Source organism: Polypterus senegalus, chromosome 12, assembly GCF_016835505.1.
Source record: "Polypterus senegalus isolate Bchr_013 chromosome 12, ASM1683550v1, whole genome shotgun sequence".
Taxonomy (NCBI): Eukaryota; Metazoa; Chordata; class Cladistia; order Polypteriformes; family Polypteridae; genus Polypterus; species Polypterus senegalus.
The window spans coordinates 102,061,803-102,087,775 of record NC_053165.1 but is presented as its reverse complement, the minus strand read 5'-3'; the positions used below and the strand labels follow the sequence as shown (position 1 = coordinate 102,087,775).

The window sequence follows — 25,973 nt, the reverse complement described above, 5'->3', positions numbered from 1 at the left end:
TGTTTCTTGACACACATGTTGGCAGAAAAGTACTGTGCATTAAAGAGAGGATGTGCAGCATAGTTCATAATGGCACTTTTTAAAATTTCTCTCCTTCTCTACTACCTCCAGAGGGTCCAGAGTGTGTCCCATAACTGAGCTCGCCTTTTTAATTAGCTTGTTGTTGGTAGGCCTCTGCTGAAGTGATATTACCAGCCGAGAACATCACTGCCAAGAAAAACTACACCGGCCTTCACAGAGTTATAGAAGATGTGAAAGATGTCACTTCCCCCATTAAAATGAACACAGTCTCCTAAGGAAGAGCCTTCTCTAATATAGGTTGGACTGGTCTCAACACAGTGGAACGGTCATTAATGTAGACACACCCCCCATGGTACCTGTAGAAGTGGACCACCTCTACATGCAGTCTTTGACTAGTGACCAGACGTAGAGGCTCTTTGGTGCAGCAAAGTCTATAATAGGCTCCTTGGCTTTGCCGATGTTACAATGTAGACAATTTTCTTTGCACCAAGAATCAAACTTCTCCACCTGCCACCAATACTCTTGTCTCATCCCCTTCATTAATACACACCAGAAGTACATAATCATCTGAGAATTTCTGCAAGTGACAGGACTTGGGTGATATATTTATAGTCGGAGGTGTAGAGTGAAGAGAAAATGAAACAGGACTGTTCCTTGTGTTACTCGCACACATCAGAAACAGTTTGACTCTTACAGTGTAACTGTGGTCAGCTTGACAGAGCGGCGTCTATTAGCCAGGACACCATAGACTCAAACGCAGGTAAATAAGCCTACCTAACTAAACCAACCAACCTCCAAAATAGGGATGGCTACAGATTAACTAAATCCAGCAATGCTGTCAATTCTTCCATAGCATGAAAACTTGCACTTTTCTCCTTCCACTCAGGCTCCTGTACATATACATATATACTCTCCTTCTGTTCAATGCAAACTCTAGGATCTGGGGTTGGGGAGTCATGGTCCATCTTGCAAGTTTTATAAGAAACTGATGGAGGTGGTCATTAGGAGTGGGGTCTAACTTTAAATGTCTGTTCCAATACCCACTCAGCTAAAAGAGCAACAAAGGATGGGAATGGGACAGATGGCACCCTCTGCACACGCCCATCTCCTGCCAGACAAAGTTGTGGGACTAAGCTAAACCACAGGTGGGGGAACCCAGTTTAATGCTGGATATGGACCGGATGCACTGTTTAAGCTGGTTTGGGGGCAATTGAGATTAAAGTGAGGTAGTAAATAAATGTGAAGGATTATGATTTAGTATATTGGAAATAAAGGTTTAAAATTGGGCAAAATGGAACTACCACTCAACAACAGGAGTTATGTTTGTAAAGCAGGGGTGTGTGTCACCTAAACTATCACAGTACTGATTCACACCCGGACACCCATTAAAAAAAAAAAAAAAATAATAAAAATAAAAAATTTAAATGGGGCTTTATTGATTTAAACTCCTCCCAAAATTTATTAAAAACCCACACGAAAATCCCCAGTCACAAACAAAAGATCAGAAATAAATTCCCACCCAAACTGCAAAAAAAACAGTCACAATTTTTCTCCAAATGAAGATTGCATCAACCCAAGGAAACAAGACATGACATTTTGGAATGGAAACGTTCCTCCTTGGGGGGCATCTAAAAGTGAATGAAAAAGATCCCTCTTCACATAACCATCTCAGTGCTCATGACAATATGTCCACAGCAGGACTGCTCAAGATCACGTGTGTGAAACATTTGACAATACTCTATAGATTGCTTTTAATTAAGAAACGTGTTCATTTTCTTCTCTTGTGCTCTTGATTTACAATTCAGTCTTCTTTTTCTTCTTTTTTGATTTCTCCTCCTCTTTCAACACTAAGGGATTTGATGCCTCCTTCTTCAGATAGCTAATGAAGTCACTTACTTCACGGGCACCCTATAGGAATACAAAACAAAACCATCTTAAAATACCAAAGAGTATGATTGAGCACTTCTTACTATAAAATTAAATTGCCTTTACTGTAATCTTAACAATGGATACATCACAGTAATTCCTAATGTGAGGAAGTTACTGCTTCATAAAATGTTACTTAATGAAATAAGATTTTTATACTGTATCGCAAGACTTCAGAAATCACATTCCCTACTTGATTTGAGAAGAACATGTTCAAAGTGCCAAGTTTTTCTAAAAAATTAAGGTAAAAGTCAATGAAGGAGAAAAGTGCATATAAAATGTTTTATTAAAAAAAAAAGCCGCCATATTGATAAGAGGGACCCATGTATAAATATTACCGCATGCATTCTATGCCAAAACTCAAAACTGCATGGTGTCATTGTTCCTCACACAACATCCTTTAAAACACAATAAGAGTCACTGCCTTAACACAAATTAAAACACAATTAAGACAGACAATGCCCTTAAAAGTGCACACCACAAGTTGAAAGAGGCAAGTAATACTCTGACCAGAAGTGACGTGTCATCTATTTCAGAAACTTCACTTTGGTATTAAGCCCACACTTGCTTCAACTCCTCTGAATAAAAAACTTCAAGCATTTTAACTTTATTTTCACTGTGGTGTTCCCTCTAACCCAGACTACAATTTTCTACTTTCCCAGAAACAGATTTTTCTTATTTTAAGTCATAACTTCCAGAGCTACCGCATTGAAGCACTACCAGTCTGTGCTTCAAGCCCAATGCTACTGCACTAATGCCTGGTCGGATCTGTGGATTCTTTCTGTGAAGCTGTAGCCCTGCTGTCTTGTTTTAAGTGGCTCACTACCCAAGCCCCCCTTGATACCAGCTTTCCAGTGGAGACTTGGGGCACGAAGACAAACACATGTAGGTCACTACAGCTTTATGGTGAAGCCTGCTGCTGTTTGGTAATTTCTCAGAGTATTCAATTACAAATATTTGAATGGATCAAAACAAAAAACTCCAAGACCCTCTGGAGACCAAGTCACTCAGCAGCTGTGCCACTCTGCCTTACTGACATGGTGCTTGCTCGCTATCTGTCAGATTTGCCCATTTCCTGAATTTTGGATTTGTACTATGTTGAAAAACCTCAATTGGGGGAGGTGGTTGATTTGCTGAGGGGAGAGAGATGAAGGGGTGTCCCCCCCCTTGTAAGTGGAAGAACTGAAAGAACAGATTGCCCCATTTTAACAGCCCCTTATTTTGAAAGCAAAGAAAGCATACACTAACTAAAAAGTAGTCAAAGAGCAAAAATGGGGAAGAGGTACTTAACCAGAGGCAGCCTTAGGGGTGTGTGGTGCCTAGGGCTGACCAACCCCACGTAGAGCTGCTTACGTCAAATGCTGTTATCGGTATGTGGGGACTGTAAAAAGTTGTGCGCAAATTTAATAAAAATGTTTACAGACACCGGATTCTTCATTACAGTATTCGGCTAAACTTTTGTAAGATAACAGACTTTATGAAAACCATATTAAAAAAGTGCAATTCATAATACCCAACAGTGGTAAATGTGATGCGGTGTCATGCAGAAATTAGCAGGGCCTCTTCTAGAAAAAGTACCCAAATTGCAAGTATACTCAGAGTCTCGATATACAGGATGTCATAGTCATAACTCATGTTGAGGTCATGTCAGCAGTTATCATTAGTGATACATGTTTTTGTGCAATATTATTCTGCCATGTTTACGGCCTACAAATAAAATGGGAGTTTAAGTGTTTTGACAGCAAGTGTCAATTTAACGTATGATCATGAAATCTTACCGGTTTCCAGGTTGGGAAACGAAAATCCACTTTCTTGCCTTATGATTGGAAAAGTCGGACATCTTCGTAGTCTAATATGGATGCAATGTCTTTTTCTATATAGGATAGGAGAAGCCAATCCAGCGACTAATGGGCTATACCTATTTTAAGGAGGGATTATACTGGTGACCATTTTCAGGCGATGAAGGTGGACTATGGAATGTTTAAGGATTTCAACACACACACACAACCTGAGAAATCCGCTCAAAAGCGGGGTCCCCTTGGGCACAGGGCCTGGGATGGTTGCCCCACTTGCCATCCCTAAACACCACTCCTGGTACTTCCTGGCACATAAGCACCAACTATATATTGATCATTGAGGACTTCCATCTGAATAGGTCATACAATAGGGGGGGAAGATTGCGTCTAAATAAGGCAACCCGATTAGGGTATAGTTACTTTGATATGGTAACCTGGCTGAAATTTAGATCTGAACAGAGTAAATAAGTAGCCACTGAATATGCCTGGTGTCCTTCCAGTAACTGCCTCTAAAATCGATACTAAAATCTGCTTTTATCCTATCCCTCATGGGTGACACCAACATTTATGTTTATGCTTACGTATGAATAAAGTGTGCTATATACTCAGTCCCAATCCCTAATCCAAATCAGAACTTTACCATTCATTTTTTACTTGGTATTTAATGGATATCTTTATCCTGAATTATGTCTACTTTTTTACTCCTTTTGTATTTCTTTGAATATTTGCGAAGCACTCTAAATGAAGTGTATTGAGGATATATTTAACAGAATGTGTTAAAAAAAAATATTCCATCATACAAACCTCATATTTCTTTGGAGTTTGCTTCTTTCCAGCAGGGGCAAAATAAATTGTGGGAAAGCTGCAACAGAAACCACCACAAATTAGAAAATCGTATCACATGAAACTTGATCACAAAATGGTAGTCCTTCACATTTCCAAGGTAGCTAAACTCTGTTTAACACAGGAGGTTAAATCAACAAGAAGCAAAATATACAATTGCAGTCTGCAAAAAAAATCTTGGAGGCCAGATGAGGACATTATGCCCAAGAACCGATACTATGTGCGTTTCTACATCCGGTAGAATGAAAACTGCTTTGCCAGAAGTTGTCAACTTTAAAGGGTAAGCTTAACAATTGAGGTTGTTGTTAAAAGAAACCATTAAGTCATTCTAAGCTTGCTTTTTCTTTACAGTATGAAAATACTGGACATTGCTGTTATTAAAAGTAGTACTTTTATAAAATATTTTTTACATACTGTTAATGATTCAGCAATGGCAGAACAGGGTTTTTAACTACCAGAAGTTAAGACGAAAGATTGAAAGAGCTCTTGTATTATACCAAGTGTTCAATATATTTTTCCAGGTATTTACATTAACAGGAAATTAGTTCCCTGGATTCGTAAAACACACACCCCCCACCATTCTACACATACACATTTGGAACTGAAAAAATTTAATCGAGAATACATAGGCAGGTTTGAACTCCTAAACTTACAAAGACAATTCTATTTTTTTTTTAATCCTTCTCAAGTCCCTGTTTAAGGACGGCTGCACGATGGAGCCTATTTTCACAATATTGAGTGCAAGATTTGAACCAGCCATTTGGTTTGGAAGATGGCAAAACATTATGTCGATTACTTATAATGAAAGTAAGAGCTTTTGAGGAATAGGACATCTTTTACAGTTTGTATAATTTAGCAATTCTCCTTAAAGAAAATTTCTCTAACCGGCTTAATTCAATTTAGGGTCAAATGGGCAGAGGGTATCCCAGCAACACCACGAAGGTAAGGAACAGCCAACTGCAGGATGAAGCAACGTACACATTCTAACATGACCAGTTTAGAGTTGCTGATTATCAAACCAGGCTGTCTTTGTGAATGTGGGCATAACAGAGTATTTAGAGATAAAACCATGAACACAGGGAACACATGTAACAATGTCCAGGTGTTTAATTTGAACCCAGAATGCTGGATCCTAAGGAACTATTCCACTCAAAATCAAAACCCCTCCCCTAACCATAGGAAAATATCACACTATTTGTACAGATGTGTGCCTCATTTAAATCAGGTGTTCTCTACTTAAAAGTATGCTGGATCATGAAATATCGTTATATAATTAATATGTTAGAAGCATCTTAATGACAGTTGGAGACAGACTTACCCACGAACTTCATAAGGAGAAGGTACATCATTGGCCGTGGCATCCATTTTAGCAATAACTACATTAGGGTCATTTGCAAGCTAAAAACAAAAAAAAGGATTTAAATATTTAGAACATGACAATGGGGGAAAAAAAAAACAAAGGAAAAAAAAACCCCACAACAATCTGCTTAACCCAGGACACATTAGGGGAAATACTGCTCCACATGCTTTGTTCCATAGACAGCTCAAGATCAGCATTGAACCCTTAAGCAGCAAGGAGAGCTAAACAATCCCAGAGCACCATTTAAACTTCATTTAAAAGCACCACCATGTGCCTTTCCACCCCTATGACTACAGAAGGCTGGTTCTTGAGAAGAGTCACTTTGTCCAATAGGCAAACTGCATTGGTCCATGATCGGAGTGGAAGATGCAATTATCCATCTGCTCCACAGGACTTATTCCCATTTGGACAAAGCTGGCATAACTGTTTCAATTTCTTCTGCGTCTCCAATAACCTCCAGTCATCACTGTTGAGAGATGTACTTAAAGAGAATGTAAGCGGATAAGCCTTTGGTGTTCTGAACAATTGTCGGGCAGACCACAGTTTGAGGCTCAAGGACTGTCTCCGGTCACTTATTTTCTTCTCTCCATACATCTTAGACTATAATACAAGACCATGACAAGTTACTTGAAGATACTCCGATGGTTTTGTACTAATATAAAAAGGGGAATGAGACAGTACAGGACTCTGAAGAAGTTTCTTGCTGCAAGGAGAATTTTCTGCAGCTCATCAGCAAAATTAAGGAACTGGTTATTGACTTTCAACACATCAAAGGGCCTCTATGTCCAGTCACTATTCAGGTAGTTGATGTGGTGCCATGGTACAAGTACTTGGGGGTCTATCAATGGCATGGTTGATTGGTCTAGTAGCAGATCAACTATCATTAAAGACAGCATAGTCTTAGGAGGCTGCATTCCTTTAACGTAGGTAGCGACATCCTTTTAGATGTTCAAAAGCTCAATGCCTAGTGAGATTTCCTGTGCTGTAATGTGCTGGGCCGGTAAAATTCAAGAGAGGCCCTCCAAAACAAGCAACAGTAGGCAGACTCAACTAATGAATACACGCTCAATTCACTGGAGGTAGTACCAGGAAGAAAAATTTAAAATTTGGTCTTGTATGTTGCAAAAGATGGACACGGAGATGGTGCTCCGCTAGCAGAGATATTATGCATTTAAATTAACTCAAGATGAATTACAAATATTATTAAAAACATGAACAGGAGACCAAGAGATTAGATGGAAAAAGTAGCTAAACTTTGAAATTCTAAACTGGTCTCAAATTCACAATATGGCATGGCACTGACAAATGGAATAGACAGGCAAAGGACTGGATCAGCCAGGAACTGCAGCATAAGCTCGGGAGAGAGAAACTGTGCACGAGGAAGGCAGTAAGACTTCACCACACGGGCAGCATTTCTGTATTGAGCACTGCCTCTTTATCCAGCATGTCAACTACTACCCTACAGCCCCTGCGACATCAACTCCCAACTGCATTCGAAACAGACTTGAGCATGGAGAAGACGGAAACTAGCTGTCTGAGCTGAAGGTATTGATTACTAAACACAGGGTAAAAATAAATGAGGTGAAAGATATAAAGGAGAATATAGCTGAAATGCACAATAGAATTGACAAGATGATTCAGCATATAAAAAGAGCAGAAGATATGTTTAATAACTTAATGTGTGTATATATATATATATATATATATAAAAATTGGATATTTAAAGTATTTTGTGCTCATCTGGAAGTTAAGCAAACATTTGATTTGAATTGAAGAGGTACAATTGGCATTTGACACTGATCAAATGGTAACTGCTGCACATTTCGAATGCAAAGTGCTTTGTGATAAATTTGTTTTGCAGCATTTGAAATAGACCTTCAATTAGGATGTTCCTTCTATATCTGAATGACCATAAATATCTAAACCCAGTAGGTTTCATAGCTGAACATTGTTTCAAAATAGATGTCAAGTCAAATCAAAACACAGATCTCAGCGGCTTATAGCATACATTACCATACCATATTTATTTGTTGAGCGCTTAAAAACAGCATTACAACTGACCAAAGCGCTGTACAGTTACAACAAGCAGGACTAAAAGCAAAATATTAAAAATAAACATTAAGAGAGAATTAAAACAGATACTAAAAACAGGTCAAGGGACCAAATAAAATAGAGAAAATAGCAAAAGACAAGTGGAAAATGAAACAGGTTAAGAATTAAAAGCCAATGTGAAGAAGTGCGTTTTTAGGCGAGATTTGAATGTGGCGACTGAAGCGGCTTGCCTAACCACTAAGGGCAGGGAGTTCCAGAGCCTGGGTGCACAGACGGAGAAAGCCCTTTCACCACGAGCTTTAAAACGTGCCTTGGGAACGGTTAGGAGCAGCTGATCTGTGGATCTAAGAACACGAGGGGGATTGTGACAATGGAGCAAGACACTCAAATAGGCGGGGCTAGACCGTTTAATGCCTTATAGGTTAGGAGGAGAATCTTAAAATCAATTCTGAATCTAACCGGCAGCCAGTGAAGGGTTTTCAAAATCGGTGAAATGTGTTGGATTCTGCTACTTCCAGTTAGAAGCCTTGCAGCCGCATTGTGAGCCAGTTGGAGTCTAGAAAGTGTGGCTTTACTGATACCAAAAAGGCAGGAATTAGAGTAGTCAAGCCGGGACGTAATGAATGCATGAATTACTGATTCCAGGAGGTGGTTAGAAAGAATAGGCTTGAGTTTGGCGATTCGCCTTAGATGGAAAAAGCAGGATTTTACTGTGCTGTTGACTTGAGCATCCATTTTCAGGAACGTATCCATTTTGATTCCAAGATTGGAGACAGACGAAGTTACTGGAATGGGAAGAGAAACGAGGCCAAGGGGTGGAGCCTGTTTGCAGTCGGGACTAAAAACAATGACCTCGGTTTTGAATCGTTCAGGTGAAGGAAGTTTACAGCCAGCCAGTCCTTAATGTCAGATAGGCAGTCGAGGAGAGGTTTGGTGGAGTCAGTTGGCTTGAGGGAGAAATAAATTTGGCAGTCAGCATATAGGCGATATGAAATTGCATGCTTTCTAAAAATTGCACCTAAAGTCAGGATGTAGATTGAAAAAAGTAGTGGCCCTAAAATGGAACCCTGGGGGAACCCCACATGGGAGTGGGACTGATTCAGATGAAAAATCGTCTAGCATGACTCTGAGAGTCCTGTTGCAGAAATATGACCTGAACCAGTCGAGGGCTAAGCCAGATACACCAGCCCAGGATTCGAGTCGGAGATCATGATGTCGTGGTCGATTGTGTCGAAAGCAGCAGATAAGTCGAGAAGAACCATAACCACGTGGAATCCTGAGTCCAATGCCAAAAGGACGTCATTTAGGACACGTAAATGCGCGGTTTCTGTGCTGTGTTGGGGCCTAAAGCCTGACTGAAAAAGATCCATTACCTGATGGTCCTGTAGGTGATGAGTTAATTGCTCATAAACTACTTTTCTAGTATTTTTGACAAGAAAGGTAGCTTGGAGATTGGACGAAGATTGGAAAGAATGGCAGGGTCAAGATCAGGTTTTTTCACAATTGGATGTACAACTGCGTGTTTGAAAGCATGAGGAACTATAGCCGAGGATAGACTACTAGTTATGATCTTTAGGACATCATATCGAATCACAGGAAACACATCTTTCAGCAGTCTGGACGGCACCACATCGTCCGGAGAGCCCGAAGGCTTCATTGAGGCAACGATTTTTCCAGATGGGGAGAAATAGGTTCAAATCTGGTGAGGGAACCGTGCAGGAGCGGCTAAATCAACAGAGCCAGAAGAAGAAATGGAGATCTGGGATCTAATGTTCGTGACCTTATCCAGAAAAAACGTGAGGATCTGATTACAAAGAGCAGTGGAGGCAGCAGAGAAAACAGTTACGGCTGGAGAGAGGACAGCATTTAGTGTTTTGTATAAGACACGTTGATCGCCAGAGTTTTTGAGATGATGTCAGCGAAAAAACGGTTCCTTGCACCTCTGACCGCTCTCTGGTATTGGGACAACGTCACTCATGCAGTCGAAGGTAACAGTGAGACCATCTTTCCTCCATTTACGTTCTAGCCGCCTACAGTTTTGCCTGATGGAGCGAGTTTGTTCATTTAGCCATGGGTCATGCTTGACTTTGGATTGTCTCCGTTTGAGTGGGGCTACGACATCCATCACAGAACAGCAGGAAGTGTGGAAAGTTTGCAATAAAACATCAGCATCCGTGGATTCACATGATGTGGAGATTGGTGAAAAAGCAGCTGTAAAATCTTCAGCAGCAGAGGGGAATGACACGGAGGGACGAGTGGTGGTGGATTTACCATGCTCAACAGAGACCAAATCCAGATTAAACAGAACAGGCGAGTGATCAGAAAAGCTGGGAGGTAGAATGTCCAAGTCACTGATTCTGAGACCGCGAGAAAGAACCAGGTCCAGTGTGTGAACCTGTCCATGTGTTGGTCTGTTCACTAGTTGAGAGAGACCAAAGGAGTCAATAATGTCCAGAAAGTCTTTTGCTAGAGGATTAAGGGGACAGCAGACATGGACATTAAAATCACCCAAACAAAGGAAGCGATCATATCTGCAGGTAATATCAGCCAGGAAAGCTGCAAATTCATCTAAAAAGTTCTTATTGTATTTTGGAGGCGATAAATGAGTGTGCACAGCAGCGGTGGTGAGCAGACTAGTTCAAACATACTGAGCTCAAAAGTTGAAGGGGAAAATGAAAGGGAAAGGAAGGGCGGTTGCAAATAAAATCAGATTTAAATAAGGTCAATAAGCCACCGCCGCGGCGCTGTGCTCTCGGCGTGTTGATAAAGGAACATCCCGGAGGCAAAACTTCTGTGAGTGGGAGCGTCTCGCCCGGTAAAAACCAGGTTTCAGCGGTACATAAAAAATCCAGGCCATTAGAAAGAAAAAAGTCTTTCAGGATGAAAGTTTTGTTCACGACCGATCTGGCATTTATCAGCGAAACGAACCGGCTGGGAGGACGTCAACAGAGACGTACCAGCCGTGGCGGTTGATATTGTCATGATACGGCGTAGGTTGTTAAAGTTCACCCCCCGGCGGCGGTGACGGAGCGAGGCAGGGAGGTACATCGGAGCGTCCGAGGGCAAATGGCATTCCGGCAACATTACCTCATGTTGGGAGCCTGGAGAGTTGTTCCTAGAGAGGATCCGGGAAGCTCGGAGCGAGCCCTGATGCCACCGCGCTTACCCCGGCGGCGGCGTTTCCACCGGCGACCGGCCAAGCCGTAGGCAGTGATGAGGAAAACTGGGACTTCCTCAAACAGTTGGCCAAAGGCTTGACTGAACTCAGGGGTCAGATGTTGAGAAATCCCCACACTCGTTCGAAGAGCCAGAAGGGTGAGGCGATCATAAGAAATGATCGAGTCAAGAAGAGCATCACAGGAACAGGTAAGCCGAGGAAAAAGCAGGACTAATAACAAAAAAGCCAGAGCGGCTGACGGCGTGCCTCAACAGTCGGCGCCATCTTGTAAAAATTCAATTATAGTACATTGATCAAATTCCTCAAAGCCTAGAAGCCCAATTGTCAGATATGAGACGCTACACATTAGACAATTTGAGGTTGATGCTCACAGATATAGATTATGCAGTATTTGAATACAGCTATAGATATTCCCAGATCTCTCCTTCAACAGCTGCCCAATGAGCTGCTTTCTATAGCATCAAAATGGCACTTATGCAAAGCTGAAATTTTAAAAGCCTTGTTTCCAGCTAAACTGCAAACAAAAGTTAAAAGCCAATTCTGTATCTATAGTTCTCACGAAGAAGCAGAAACAGGTATAAATCTAATCCAGAAATCTTATAAAATATGAACGAGTCATATCTTGTCTTGGTAACACAGACTCTGCTTACAACTTGGTCCATCTTTAATGTTATATTTGCTGTAACTATACCATCCATTTCCTTTTTGGCAACTTTCAGTTACTGTATTGAAATTTATTCTATTAAATGTATATTTCGGTAACCATGAACAAACTAAAGTTGTCAGACGTAAATTTAACTACCCCCCCCTTTCAGGAGACAATTTACTATCATAGGTTTATTGTACCTGGACTAAACTTAAGATTTCAAATTTACTCCTTACCAAACCAAATGCCTGGGATTTGTTTTGGACATTCCCCGTCTCTTGGAATACCAGAGGACTAGGACCCAAGGTGTGGTCTAGCCTCACTTGGAGAGGCAAAATTGGGGGGTTGGGAAAGGGGGTTTTGGTGAGAAAGAGAGCAAGTTAAAATTATCTATCCTTCCCCGAAAGTGCCAACATGAGCTCCTCATAAGTTCAAGTAAGGATCAGTTTAGATTGCATTGGCCAATTTTTCCCTCCTGCTTTAAAAAGAAAGCTGGAGACGTGGGAATCTTAATACATAAAACCATATCACAGCATCTGATCCTGAAGGGTGCTATGTCATGGTGGTGTAATATATTCTAATCTAATTTGTATAAATATTTGCATACCCAACATGAATAGACATTTTATCCAAAACTTCTCATTTTCCAATAAGAGCACTCAAAATTATCTCTGGACCTGGAAAGATCAGCTACAGTGGAGGTAACATCTAAATACAGCAAAACACAATTCTAAAATCCAAAATTCAAGAAAATTCCTTCTCAACAGTACATTACTCACGATGTGATAATTTCTTTATAATTGCCCACTATCAAATAAGAGAAGCGATTATCTCTGATCATACTTCTGACCTTGGAGCTTGAATCCCTATGTCTGACACATAACTGGCCTCTAACTACCTCGCCATTAGCATGTGATCTACACAAAATTCACTTCCAAACAAATTGATTTTTAGTGACATACTCATGGATTGACAGGAACACTCTGAAGGCATTTAAGAGGACCGACCATTTCATATCCTTCCCATAAAAAAAAATCAACTCTTATGCTTATATAGTCTGATTATCTCAGTGAAAATTTTCCAAACAAAATATCCCAGGTCTCCAAATGGCATTTTACAGGAAAGGACAGGCTGTACAAATCAGACTTCAAACCTCAAGAACAACTCATCTTTAAATCACAACATTATGAACACAGAGAGAAGGCTAAAAAGATGTTAGCTCAAAAAAAATTCATAAGCAGGAAGATCACAATGTAAACAAAAAATTACAAATAGAGACAAAAGTCATTGACCATAAAAATAACCTACATATTTAGGGAGTAGTAGTTTGATGCACTAGAAATACCAAAGCTTGATGCTCTTTAAAAACTACTGGATGCTATAAACTTGCTCCAAAATGGAAGTCCCAGATGGCTACCCAATGGAATTTAAATAAAAAAATAAATAAAAACCCCCCCCCCACACACACACATTTAGCACTGTTAGAGGTACAATTATGTTGACTTTAGCTTCTACAAACATTTTATTGCAATGTGCATCATACACACCAATTTCATGTCTGAATAGTGTTAATATACTCAAGGTTTTAGCTAGGATAAAAGGAAGTGCTTCCTTCTGTAATAATCACAAGACCAAACCAGATTCATTAAAGGCAGACACTTCACTTAAACCCTCCAGCATCTGAATAATGTAATATACTCTCCCATGAAATACAACATACCAGAGAAATTCTTTGGACACTGAAAAAGCCTTTGACAGCGTTGAATGGGATTATCGATTCACCAACTGCACAGATTTGTGCACAGATAAAACACACTTTATATCTGTCCAGAAGCCTCGGTCTGTATTAACATGATCGCAAACTACTTCAAAGTAGAACGTGGTACTTGACAAGTATGCCCCCTACCACCATTACTTTTTGCAATCACCACTGACCATTCGCTTTCAAAATGCATGAACAGTAAACAGGATTATCAAAGGCCTTAGAGAAAAATTACATGCAGATATAGTACCGTATATATCAGACTCACAAACATCTTTCCCTGTAGTAGTAGAATTTCAATTATATCTGGACTCAATATCAATTTGAATAAAAATGAACTTTCCAGTGAAAGGTCTAGCATACACCACCACTAGACATCTATCCTTTCATTTTATAATAAGTTTTACTTTTTATATTCACTCCAAAAGATTTAAAAAATTTTTTCAACACAACTTTTCTATGAGAATGGGGAGAGAGGGAAGAGAAAAAGAAAAAACCTCAGAAAAGATGTTCTATCCTTCATCTCGCCTTAGCAGGGAGAATCAATACAAGATTTCAAAGCTTCCACATATCCACACATTAAAACATTCTGTAAGAAATTAGACTCAATTATTGCTTCATTTATCTGGAATTCAAGTCATCCATGTATTCAAAAAGGCAGCTCTACCAAGACCTAAAAGCAGGTGGTGGCACGGCACTAGCCAACATTTAAATTTTATTGCAGGGTCACACATAGAAGTTACACTTGGAAACAATACAAATTGATGAATACACACAAGCCCAACCTGTACTTTGATATGCCCTGCTTTGTGCCCAATAGTTATCAAAATACTAATAATCCAATTGTTAACTCTCAGAATATGGAACCAATGCAAGATGCACTTCAAGGCAGAAAAGCTTTTATATGTTGCAGCTCTACATGATAAATCACCTTTATCATCCTCCTCAAACGTACATAGTAGGTAATTTTGGAACGCGTCCAGGATTAAAAACACTTTGAGAACTGTATATAGAATGTTTGTGCATCTTATGCACAAATATGCTTCAAGTTAACTTCTCAGCAACAATTTCAAATACTTTTAAATCAGAATTTTCTTTTAAAAAAGAAACCTACTCTAGTTTCCATACATCCTACCCATTTTTACTCCAGAAGAAATACTGATCAGTCTTGAAGACTCAGACAGCATCTCAACTATTAAGAACCATCTCAGTCTATTCACTTCAAAGATCTTATGGCACAATGGGAAATGGATCTTCTACTCAGTAGTTCAGAAAAGGAGTGGAAAGAAGCTATGCATTGAATACACTCTAGCCCCATGTGCATAAAGAATTCAAATAATTTTAATCTTTCATTGATCAGAGCCTTAAGCATGGGAAAGGTGTCAAATGTAGTTTAAACTTGACCAAAATGTTTAAGGTAAGATCCACTTTGCGATCATCGCAATTTAGATTCAGCCTCACACGTTTTGGGAGTGTACCAAATTAACATTTTGTACTGAAATCCGAGTGCTTACGAGATAGCTTTGGTGTCATAATCACTCCAATCCCATCTCGCACTCTATTCTACTTTGATTGCTATGACATTCATATGGTGAACATTAAACAGAATAGTCAGATGTCAAAATCTTATAGCCAATTTAAAAACCCAACTGTAATAAATCAACCCATCCATTAACTAAGCCTACTCCATTTATCATAGGAATCCTGCACCCGAATTACACATACTTAAAGCTGTAAACATATGCATTTTGATTGACTATTTAAAGGAATCTATGAAATTTATTTAAAATTAAGTGCTTACTTTTTCTCCAAGTTCAGTATATTTTGGCTCTAGACTCTTGCAATGGCCACACCAAGGTGCATAGAATTCGATAAGTACATCCTTGTCATCATCATTTACAATTTCCTCAAAGTTCTCAGCTACTATTACCTGCAGAAGACAAACTGGGTTATTCAAAATATCCAAAAAAGCTCTCTATACACATCTTTGAAATCCTGTAGGTGTTCAGTGGATCTAATCATGTAACAAATCCAAGCTATTCAAATCTACCTTTACTGGGCCGTCATTGTTCTCTGGAATAGGTTCAGATTTAAGGTAATGTTTTAGCTTTCCATCAAAATAATTTTCCAAGAAGCGTTCGAGTGCTTTTCCATCTCGTCTGCAAATTTAGAGATTCAAAGTATCAAAAAAGAGAAGCCAACTAGGCAAACAAACATTACTGAAACAGAAAAAAGCACTTTTATAATCCATGTACACAGAGTTCTGCATATACCATATTACAGGAGTAGGGTTTAGTGCAAGGTTAGATTGACAGCTCATGAAAACAAAAACGCAAAAAAGGTACAGCATAACCACCTAAACTCTCCACAAAAAAAAAAAAAAGTCATTACCAGCATTATCAGTGATGTGCTTTTTAGCATGTCTAATGTTACTGCAATTTTAGTTACACTGTTTAAATCCGATACATCTGTTACATAGATAACAAGATACAGTAACAGTAAAAGCTGCACTGTATTACAAATGGAAAAATTCATACAGATGTTTGAGTTTACATTGAACAAGTGTCAGTTTGCTTTCAACAACCCTGTGGGATCACACCTATGGCATGTCCATTCCTTAAAATCTAATTGAGAGCTCCGTTATCTGTAACAAATATTGTTAAGCACAACACAGACCTTGGCACTTCCGAATGGCTATTATATTGCAAAATGTGCAATATTTTGCTTATAAGCGTACTGCATAGTCTAATAATTCTGAAGCATGCTCTTGGATATAACTGCTGCCAAATGCACTTCATATTGCTATTTGTGTTTGAAATAAGACATTAAGAACTATTTGTGTTTACAAACTGGACAAATCAAAGGAAACAATTTGAATAATGCCTTTAACATTTAATTTAATTCAGAACCTTAATGTACTCTGTCATCGGTCTGCTATAGATTGCCATGAAGCCTCTTGTTTAAAGGAGTGGATACAATTTCTTTTGGCGTTATAGATCAAGAATTCATTCTTTAACTGAAGAAACGACTATTGTCAGTTACAGGTTTTCAATTTTATGACAAATTCTAAACCTTTCCAGGCTGTTCCATAATGCATCCCCACAGTGTCACACTTAAGTCACAAGTATTTGATCTGCAGATAGTGCACTTTTCTCTGTACTTTTTGAACTAAGATGTTGAACGACTGGTTCTCTGGGCTGCTTAAATATGAAGAGTGCATGCATAGTCAAGGATTACTAAAATCTGCTTTAAGGAAAAACCAAACACTTTGCATTAATAAAGCTGACTGAGCCTCAATTGGAAAACAGATTACTTAAGTGAGACTTACTTAGCCACCCCTTCAATCTCATGAGCACACTTTGGATTGCTCCCCAGGTTATAAGACAAAAGTATACACAGATAAAGTGCTCAACCTGTGCTTAACTGAAACATTAAAATTTCTTCTACGCCACAGATTGAGGAGGAGGGGTGGTGGAGTTTAATTCCACACGCACAGAAACCACCCATGCTACCTTCGTAAGTGAATATGTGGAAACAAGTCCTGACAAAAGGCAGACGTGCAGTATTTGGATACAATTGCACTAAAACTACAGAATCTTCAGCTATAACCCCCATTTCTATTCAGTTACATGTTGCTATATTAAAAGTACCTTGAAGAACCCACTTGTTAAGTGTTAAAGGGCAAAGTTCCCCCACATTCAATAAAAAGGTGTTCTTGCACAGATCTATAGACTGGTATTTGGGGAAATCCAAGAGCAGCTTATGTGGTGCACCACACCCAATATCCATAAGGATTTTGCATTTTTTTCCCTTGGTTTTAAACTGGAACAGCATAACTGACCGACTATCACACAGTACCACATTTTCAGAAAACAAGAAAACAACAATTCTTACAAAATTAGGCTACACACTTACGAAAATTCTTCCTGCATGACATATTTTTCACCCTTTAACGTCTTGATCCCCACAACTGGTAGTTCACTCTGGGTGTTGTCTAGGCCAAATTCTGATACATCTTGGCTAAATGTGTTCTTGTTGGCCACAGCAAAGTTTAAGTTCTTTCCTTGATCAATGAAGATCTTTGCTACTTTCATAACCCTACAAAGAAGAAGAAAAAAAAAAAAAAAAATTTACACACAGTTCAAGGGCCTCTTAAGAGGGGATACATTTTCAGGATATTTCCTAGAATTTGGCACAGTTTATGGCATTTATGAGTAGGGCTTCCACAACAACAAAAATTTTAAACTTCAATATGATACTAAGCATTAAAATTCAATGCTATTTTTGAAAGTCACAGTATATATTAAGACAACTCGGTAGGAAGCATTTAAATTGCAATTCTGTATGCATTAATTGTACCTTGAAGGAAAAAGGAAATTTGCCAATTAATGCAAAAACTTCAAGTAGTGCCATCTTTGTAAAAAACAGTAAAGCTCTGCAAAAAAGTAAATAAAACTAGCTGGTTTTCAATTTAAAAAAAGTTGCTGAGGTACAATAAACCAACATTAAATGTTCAAGTATCGGAATCTTTTGTAAACAATAGCTTTAAAACATTCAAGAATTTTTTTTGTAAACAATCACAAAATGTTACACACAACACACAGATTTATAAAGGCTTTACATAAATGGAAAATCCAGTGCTAAAGATACAAAGAATTCTAAAAGGGAAATTTGCACAATGTTCCTTTAAGAAGAGCTGAACACCACACCAGGCAACACAAGCAGTTGCTTAGAGCACCATTTAGGCAAGTTAAGAAGGCAAGAACTCTGGACACGAAGTGGGACTCCCTCGTCTAGGGCTCTGAATACACTTTGACCATTACAGACTTAAGTGTTTTACTAAATTGTGTTAGTCACATTAGTTGACATTGTGTGGTAAATCATGCATACTAGCTTGCGATTTTAGTAATGTTACTAATTTGTGCAGTCATCTCCTTGGCATATGGTTCTTAGAGGACAGGTTGGAAGCCTGCGCTAATACAGTGCATTGCTGCACCTACCACAAGAACCACCTGGATTGGACCGGTTTAGCTCTAAAAAATTTTAAACCTACACAGAAGCCACAGATTAAGGACTTCAATACATTTGTCCATTTAAGTCAGCACTACACACATGGGAGTGTATTGAGGGTTGGGCTTAGGGTGGCAACAATTTCTTATAAGCATCTCTGGACCAGTTAGCTATGAATAATGGTGCATACTGAAAAGGCATTAAACTCTATAATTTAACAAAGGTGTTAGATAACCATATAAACTTGGATGATCGATTTATACAGCAATTATCTTTATGTATACTTGAAACATCAGTTAAAATACAAAGAAAGAAAGAAAGTACAGGCATCTGGAATTTTCCAATGGTTGCTGGGAGTCAGTTTAAAACTAAATCAACGAAAATACACATTGATGATAAAGGGCTGCAACATTTGTGTGTCGTCTTTATCACATTTTGTGCACATTCTCCAATAGCAAGTACAACATATCAGACCATGAGCTATTTGGTTGAAAGGTGCGCATGACAGTTGAGATTTTTCCAGATATTTCTGGCTTTATGCATATAGAGACTGATGTAGAGACCTATAACTATATATTTGTGCTAGTGCAGCTGCCCAATTCTTTCCATCAAGTACATACTGCATATAAGGTGGAATCAGACCCTTTCACTTTCTGAATCCACTTTTATGTAGAGCATTTCCCGAAAGCCTGTGTACTCTGTCCTACAGACGTCTGGTAGGACTTGGCCATGTTCAGTGACAAACGAAGTAAACTTGAACGAAATTCAAGTTTGGAGTGGGGACAATTTACCTTACAGAATGTAAACAATGCAAGATACCTGGAAAATAGTGCTTTACATTCCAATTTCTCCATTACATATGTCCATGGACTAGCATTTTGCAACATTTTCTTAAACTTCATAATTTAACAATTTACATGCTTTTTAAAAATACCAAGTCAATGTAGCAAAAAAACACTTGGCTAGAGGACCAAATTGTTACAAATCTATGCCCTCTACACCACTGGAAAAGCCCCAGTCCAGTATATATTAACTTTACCTATTCCTCCAATAATTGGAACCCTTTGCATTCTTCTCATAGTCTACATCATAATAAGCAACCAGAAGATCCTTTCCTTTCAGCTGGTCTTTGTTGTCTTCAGTCATATGAGGGCAGAGGCCAAAGCTAGTGAGAAAGGAAAGCATATGAATATTTCAGCCTTGATGTCAGGAGTTCATACAAATTAAGCGATCTGAGATATATACATACATAAAAACCGGTACAAAACACCTTAAGTTAACAGAAAACACATTCACATCTCAAATGTTTAATTAGCTTAAAAGTTAGAAAACTTAGTCATTTGTTTAGCAAAAAAATTTTGTACAACATAACATGAAGGCATCTGATGCATGAAGAACTTGTCAAAGCATGGCATTTAAATGCAATTCTCCAAAAATAAAAAGTCCTAGTAGTTCATTTCCAGTAGTAGTTAGTTTTTCCTGAACAAAAGAATCTCATTTCCAAATACTCATACTAGATGTAAACTCACATCCTTTTACATTTGAGTTAGGTCATGGGTTACTAAAAGACTAACAGTACTAAAACATTGAAAACTGGAGGCATTCATCTTCACAAATTTAAGTTCTATTCAAACAATGGCATGTTCACACCCATATCCACTCATACATTAGAAAAAAATGATGATTAAAAAAAAACACACCACACACACACTATAAAAGGAACAAACTAACTAAATGACCTAAAGGCATCGACAGATCAGACTACCAATTCCAGTCAAGGATGTAGTGATTAGCGCGCTACACTTAAAATCTAAATCTTCATATTTGCAAAGCAATCCAAGTGTCAATTTGATTGTTGACCAGAGATTTGTGTGAAAGTATGTCACCAACTAAAGTGTAACCTGATTTTTCCCTTGGGTAAAGAAGTCTCAGATATAATCCTACTTGTTATATGCATAAGAATTCAATATCAGTTAATGAATTTGGACAAATTTGTTAATAGCATACAAATGTACATTTCCATAGTCTAAGATCAATGTGGTTTAAAAGCAGTGCCTTATTTTATACAACAGAGACAGGCGTTTGCTTTTTCGGAGATTATAGGATGCTTGTTTATTGGCTTGCTTTGAAAAAGCAAGTGCTAACAGTGCAGGCTGCTGTTCATAGTGTATGAATGCAGTTAACACAACCAACCAAAAAAACCCACGCCCCCACGAACACCATTAGCAGTTCGAACCAATGCCGTTGGTTCTTGGGACAGATCAGGGCAAGGGTGCTTACAAAGCTCTTTGAGGAGTTGCTCATGGAGTCTCTTTTCCTGTATTAGATTAGAAACATGCTATATTCAAGACTGTTATAGCACTGAGTTGTATTAATTGAATATAAACTTGCTTGCAGTGGTAAACACCCAAATAAGCAACAGTGTCTAATGCATTGCAATTTAAGTGTTTTTTTTACTACCTTCCATCACATACTATCCACTTCTATCAAATACTGCTGCTGGAATCTGTTTAGAGAGGGTGAAGGGTGGTTTTATGCAAGACAGACTTTGTCCTTGGTCTTTCCCAAATGCAATGCACTGGTGCAGGATTAGCTCTTGCCATGCACTCAATTCTTCTTGCACAGGCTCTGCTCTTTCACGAAAGTGTAACATTAAAATTTGAAGAGGAGTATAACACGAATCATGGTGCAACCTAAGGAGGCTCACCATTTTGAACTTTACTACAAATTGATAAAATTTAACCCTCAGAAGACAGCAGGCCCACTGATGGGCAAGACATGTCTACTGGGAGGCGTTTTGTATTTAAGACCTTATGTTAAGTTACTGGTTTAGGATTACCACAGAGTAAGTGGCACATCCTTCATTTACAAAGAGACTGATAAGGTGCAGAGGATTATTGAAATAGCAATACCAAAAGCGTTTACCTTCAAAACAAGTTCTATTTTGATAGTGATGAGGATTATGATGCAGACAGATTATCCCCAACTAGATAATTTGGTATTGAATGAATTGTTTTTTCAGCAAGGTTCAGATCTATTCGAAGTAAAAACTCCTAAAATTGTTTGCATTTACTCACACATTTACAGCTGCAATTTTATGCCATTCAGGGGACACTGTGCAAAGGCAAGTGAAGGGTGACAGACAATGAGCTATAAAAGACATGACAGGCACCAGTAATTTAAATATACAGAGGAGTTGATTTTTCCTGTAAAACTTACTTAGAATTATGGTAGCTGGTGCAACGCTAACATATTATTGCACATTTGTTCATTTTACCGACAATGCTACCAATAGAAAATATTAAACTCTTCACAAAGATGACAAAAAGAGCAAATGAAACAGACTGGGAGGACTTCGCTCAATTCTGTGCTTTCTCTCTGCAGAGATTTGTCCCACTCATGCATACTCCATACACATTTTGGTTGGAATTTCAACCATCACTGGTCCTTGTACAATATCTGCACCTAGGAGAAGGAAGTGTGTGAACTGCTGGCAGGAAACTGCTTGACAATACAAGGAATGTAATGTGCCACTTTGTATCATTCTGGATAGGAATGATTCTAAACAGTATAGAATATGTACATTTTCCCTCCCCATTATAGGAAATGCATATATGTAATAGTTTTGAGCATTTTTAAAAAGTCGTGATATTGAAAAACCATCCTAAAGGCTCATTTTTGCAATTTTTCAAAATGGCTGGATCCGTTTGTATTCACCAAAGGAAAAGTTAAAATGTGAAAGGTGTTTGAACAAATCTTGGCCATTAATATAAATTAAAACTATACTAGTCATTTTTGTAAAGAACATTATCTTCAAGAAAAAGCGGGGGGGTTACACACACACCTACACTGCATAACAAATTTGTTAATAGCATACAAATGTACATTTCCATAGTCTAAAATATGCATAAAAAGTCATACCTTAAAGCCAAGAATAACCAGCTTTCAGCTCTAAATACCACTAGATCACAATATTAAACTACTAGCCGATGCCCGCTGTAGCATACGGTGGTTTAAGAATAGGATGGGAAAACGGTGAGAAAGGAATTCAAAAATCAAGAAGAAATACTTCTTGAAAGACTTGTTTTGATGGAGATGACAGATCAGTCAAAAGATCTAACCATAGAAAAAGCCACGTACAACAAATAGTTTTGTTGCATGTATCATGGACTTCCTGGAAATGTAGACGGTAATATGATCATTTTGCCTACACGTACGTTATTTTTAGCCTTTGCTTGCAGTGCATCCGATAGGCCTTTGTATTGTTCCACGCGCAGATCGTTGATGTAATCTGAGATAGTTGAAACGCACGCCCTCGGTTTTAACATACGCATCTACGACGTACGGTTGGAATAGTTTGCCGCTGGAGTGCAAAATACTAAATGTATTCCTCATTGATAATATGTACACATAAAATTGGCATTGAGTAAGCCGGATTCGGTTTCCGGTTCTTTTAATTCAGGAACATGTAAACCTTTGTGCCAGTCAATGTCTCTGTAAGGGAATAAAAGTGGGTAAACCATAGAATCACAATTCATATTGTCCACCCTGGCCATCGGACCTTACTCTTATTCTATCTTAATTAATGTTGACTTATGTTTATCTTTTATTGTGTCTTCTGTTTCTCTATTCATTTTGTAAAGCACTTTGAGCTACATTTTTTTGTATGAATATGTGCTATATAAATAAATGATTGATAGATATTGAGCATGGAAATCTGTTTACAGGAGTTGCCTCAGGGATAGAAGCAAAATGTCCCTTTCGGCAGGTGGTTCCCAATCTTCTCCAACAAAAATCGCTGCAACATCGGTGTGACGTGTCGGGGTATTGTATCGTCATAAATCCTGCCCGGTGTTTTCTTTGAAAACCATTTGTACAGATACTGTTGTATTGGACGGAGCGATTTCATGCATGCGTTTGTATGATTTTAGCTAAGGGGGTTGATGGTTCCGAGCATGGAATCTAGCTGGAGAAGTAAATTTTCACTGCATGCAGAGTTTGCTTTATTTGGTAAGCGTACTTCAGTAGCTTGCGCTGTCTCAAAAACATACAACTGTCCTGGAGAGGCAGAAGTGTTAGCGTATAGTGGTAGATTTGGTGATAAATTTGCCCATGTATTTTAAAACAGTATGTTCTGCGGCCAGGAGGTCGATTTATCTGTGGAAGAGCAATAGGAATCGAGAATACACACATACACTACAGTGTTTTGGGGTTAAGAGATAGGGTTAAAACTCACAGCAGTTACACATTCATCTATCATCCAACCCACTATATCTTAACTACAGGGTCACCGGAGCAGTTACACAATCCATTACAAATATACAGTAACAGCACAGACTAGCAGACACCACCCAAGGTCATCATAACAGCCTTATGAAAAAAAAAAAAAAAACTACCCAGTTGAACAAAATGGCTTTTCAGACTAAACCCAGCACAATGAATAGCAAGATCTGCTTATCAACATGAATACAACAGGCATGAAGTTCAGAAAAAACAGGAGATAAGAGTTCCTTTGTCAATGACACCAAGTACTTGAATATGGTATATTTTGCCAGTTTCAGAAGCATTCAAAGACACAATGCTATACCTTTAAACTAGACATTAATTGAACATACGATTTAAAAAAAACACACCACACACACCCCATACCACACAGCGACTAGCTTACCCTCATATCCCTTGCCACTAACATATCACATTTTGGATCCAGCAGCTTGCTTCGGGGAAACTGTTAAGGAGTCTAGAGACTAACTTAAACATACATACCTGATGGGGACTAGGAGGATTTCCCCAAGCCCTCAACTGCTGAAACTACTGAAAACTCTGCTCACAAGTAGGAAAAGTCAAATTTAAAATTTTATAAAGTTTCACATTCATACTAGATTGTATATGTATGGTTACAGGATTTCCCTTGAAGGGATAGTGCATCTATATCACTCCTGTACCCTTTCAAAGTAAGCTTTGAATATCATGCTAGGTATGGACATTTAAATAAATTTGTATATCCTAATACAGTAGTTCCACTTTTAACCCGTGGCATAAATCAGATGTCAGCTCCATATCAACTGAACACCAACAGCATTTTTTTTCCCCTAAATCCAACATTTTCCATAAGACATCTGTATCCTACATACTCCTACTAACTTTTGATCCTTATGAAAGGGAGTCAAAGGCCTGCATAGCATGTGCATCCACATTACCCAAAACTATTCCCAGCATAACAAATGGGGAAAAAAAAAAAAAAAAAGTTTCCTAAAGAGATTTATTCTCTTTGCTACTCACATATTGTCCTGAACGAATTTCTTGATTTTTCCACTGGTATACTTCTCCTCACCAAACATAACAGTATTCTCCTCAAACTTATTGTTGAGGTGTGGTGGTCGGAATAGTATTATGCCCCTAAAATGAAATGACAAAATTCAAAATGCAGCACAAAGCAAGTTATTAAAAGCTTAGTTACTGGCTACAAAAGGAAATGAAAAGGACGAGGTTACAAGAAATATCTGCTTGTTATATCAAACAGTCAAAAAAAAAAAAAAAAAAAAAAAAAAAAAACTTACTGTCCATCAATATCATTTTTTTGCAGAAGTTCCTCATTGTTAGTGTGGGCAAAGCGAAAAGACTCACGTAAAGTGTTGGCAGATTTGAGAAACTCAGACTGGGCACTACTTCCTCCATCCGCAAAAAAGCCTGTAATAAGTGCAATTTAAATACTTTAAACATGTGAACAACATTTGTTCCTAGAGTGTTTTAATTTCCATTGGTCCAATGACCCCTAAACCAGCGAAGGGGTGGGAACACTGGCACCACTATTTTATACTGAGGAAGGAATTTTATAGACATACAGTAAACTTTAATGGAGCAAATATAGCTAAAAGTGACTTGCTCAAGACAACCTTTTTTTAGTTGGAGTCTCTAAAGTAGCATCCCAAAAGGGGTTTGAAGCAACTAGTCCATACTGCCAATTTCATTCAAACAGACCAAAATTCTTAGTAAGAGAACACTGTTCTATTGACACATTTGGTAGATTTGATGGCATTCAAAAAGAGAACAGTTGTCAGTAATACATGTAAATGAACAGAAAGGCGGAAAGAATCAACTAAGGCGTGTCTGAACTGCTAGTGAAGTTTCATTTTTTGAAAGGTGAAAGCAGAGAAACTTCACACCTCCACCCTCAACCTCCTTGACTTTTAAACTACCCAGCTTTTTTCAAGAAAAGGAGGCTGTCAGCACCAATTCTCACCACCACCTCCACCCAGTGGGCTCCTTCTTAACACACCACAACATCCACCCCTCTAATAACCCCACAACCTGTCCAGTTCACCCGACCCCCTCACATCTCCCGATTCCTTTCTGTATTACATTCGTCAACACCACCT

The 25,973-nt window shown here is 38.5% G+C and overlaps 1 protein-coding gene across 1 annotated transcript in view; it reads right to left on the bottom strand.

The window, feature by feature from the left end:
- Positions 1-1,435: 1,435 nt before the first annotated feature.
- Positions 1,436-25,973, bottom strand: part of pdia3 (protein disulfide isomerase family A, member 3) — a 38,485-nt gene continuing 13,947 nt past the window's right edge. Inside the window, exons 5-13 of the mRNA XM_039773056.1 lie at positions 25,155-25,284; positions 24,877-24,993; positions 19,634-19,759; positions 17,500-17,682; positions 15,635-15,743; positions 15,386-15,514; positions 5,905-5,984; positions 4,548-4,605; positions 1,436-1,929 (exon numbers count right to left, since the gene is read on the bottom strand). Coding sequence (XP_039628990.1) covers positions 1,816-1,929; positions 4,548-4,605; positions 5,905-5,984; positions 15,386-15,514; positions 15,635-15,743; positions 17,500-17,682; positions 19,634-19,759; positions 24,877-24,993; positions 25,155-25,284 — 1,046 coding nt within the window. The 3' untranslated portion in view covers positions 1,436-1,815. The remainder of the gene's footprint in view (positions 1,930-4,547; positions 4,606-5,904; positions 5,985-15,385; positions 15,515-15,634; positions 15,744-17,499; positions 17,683-19,633; positions 19,760-24,876; positions 24,994-25,154; positions 25,285-25,973) is intronic.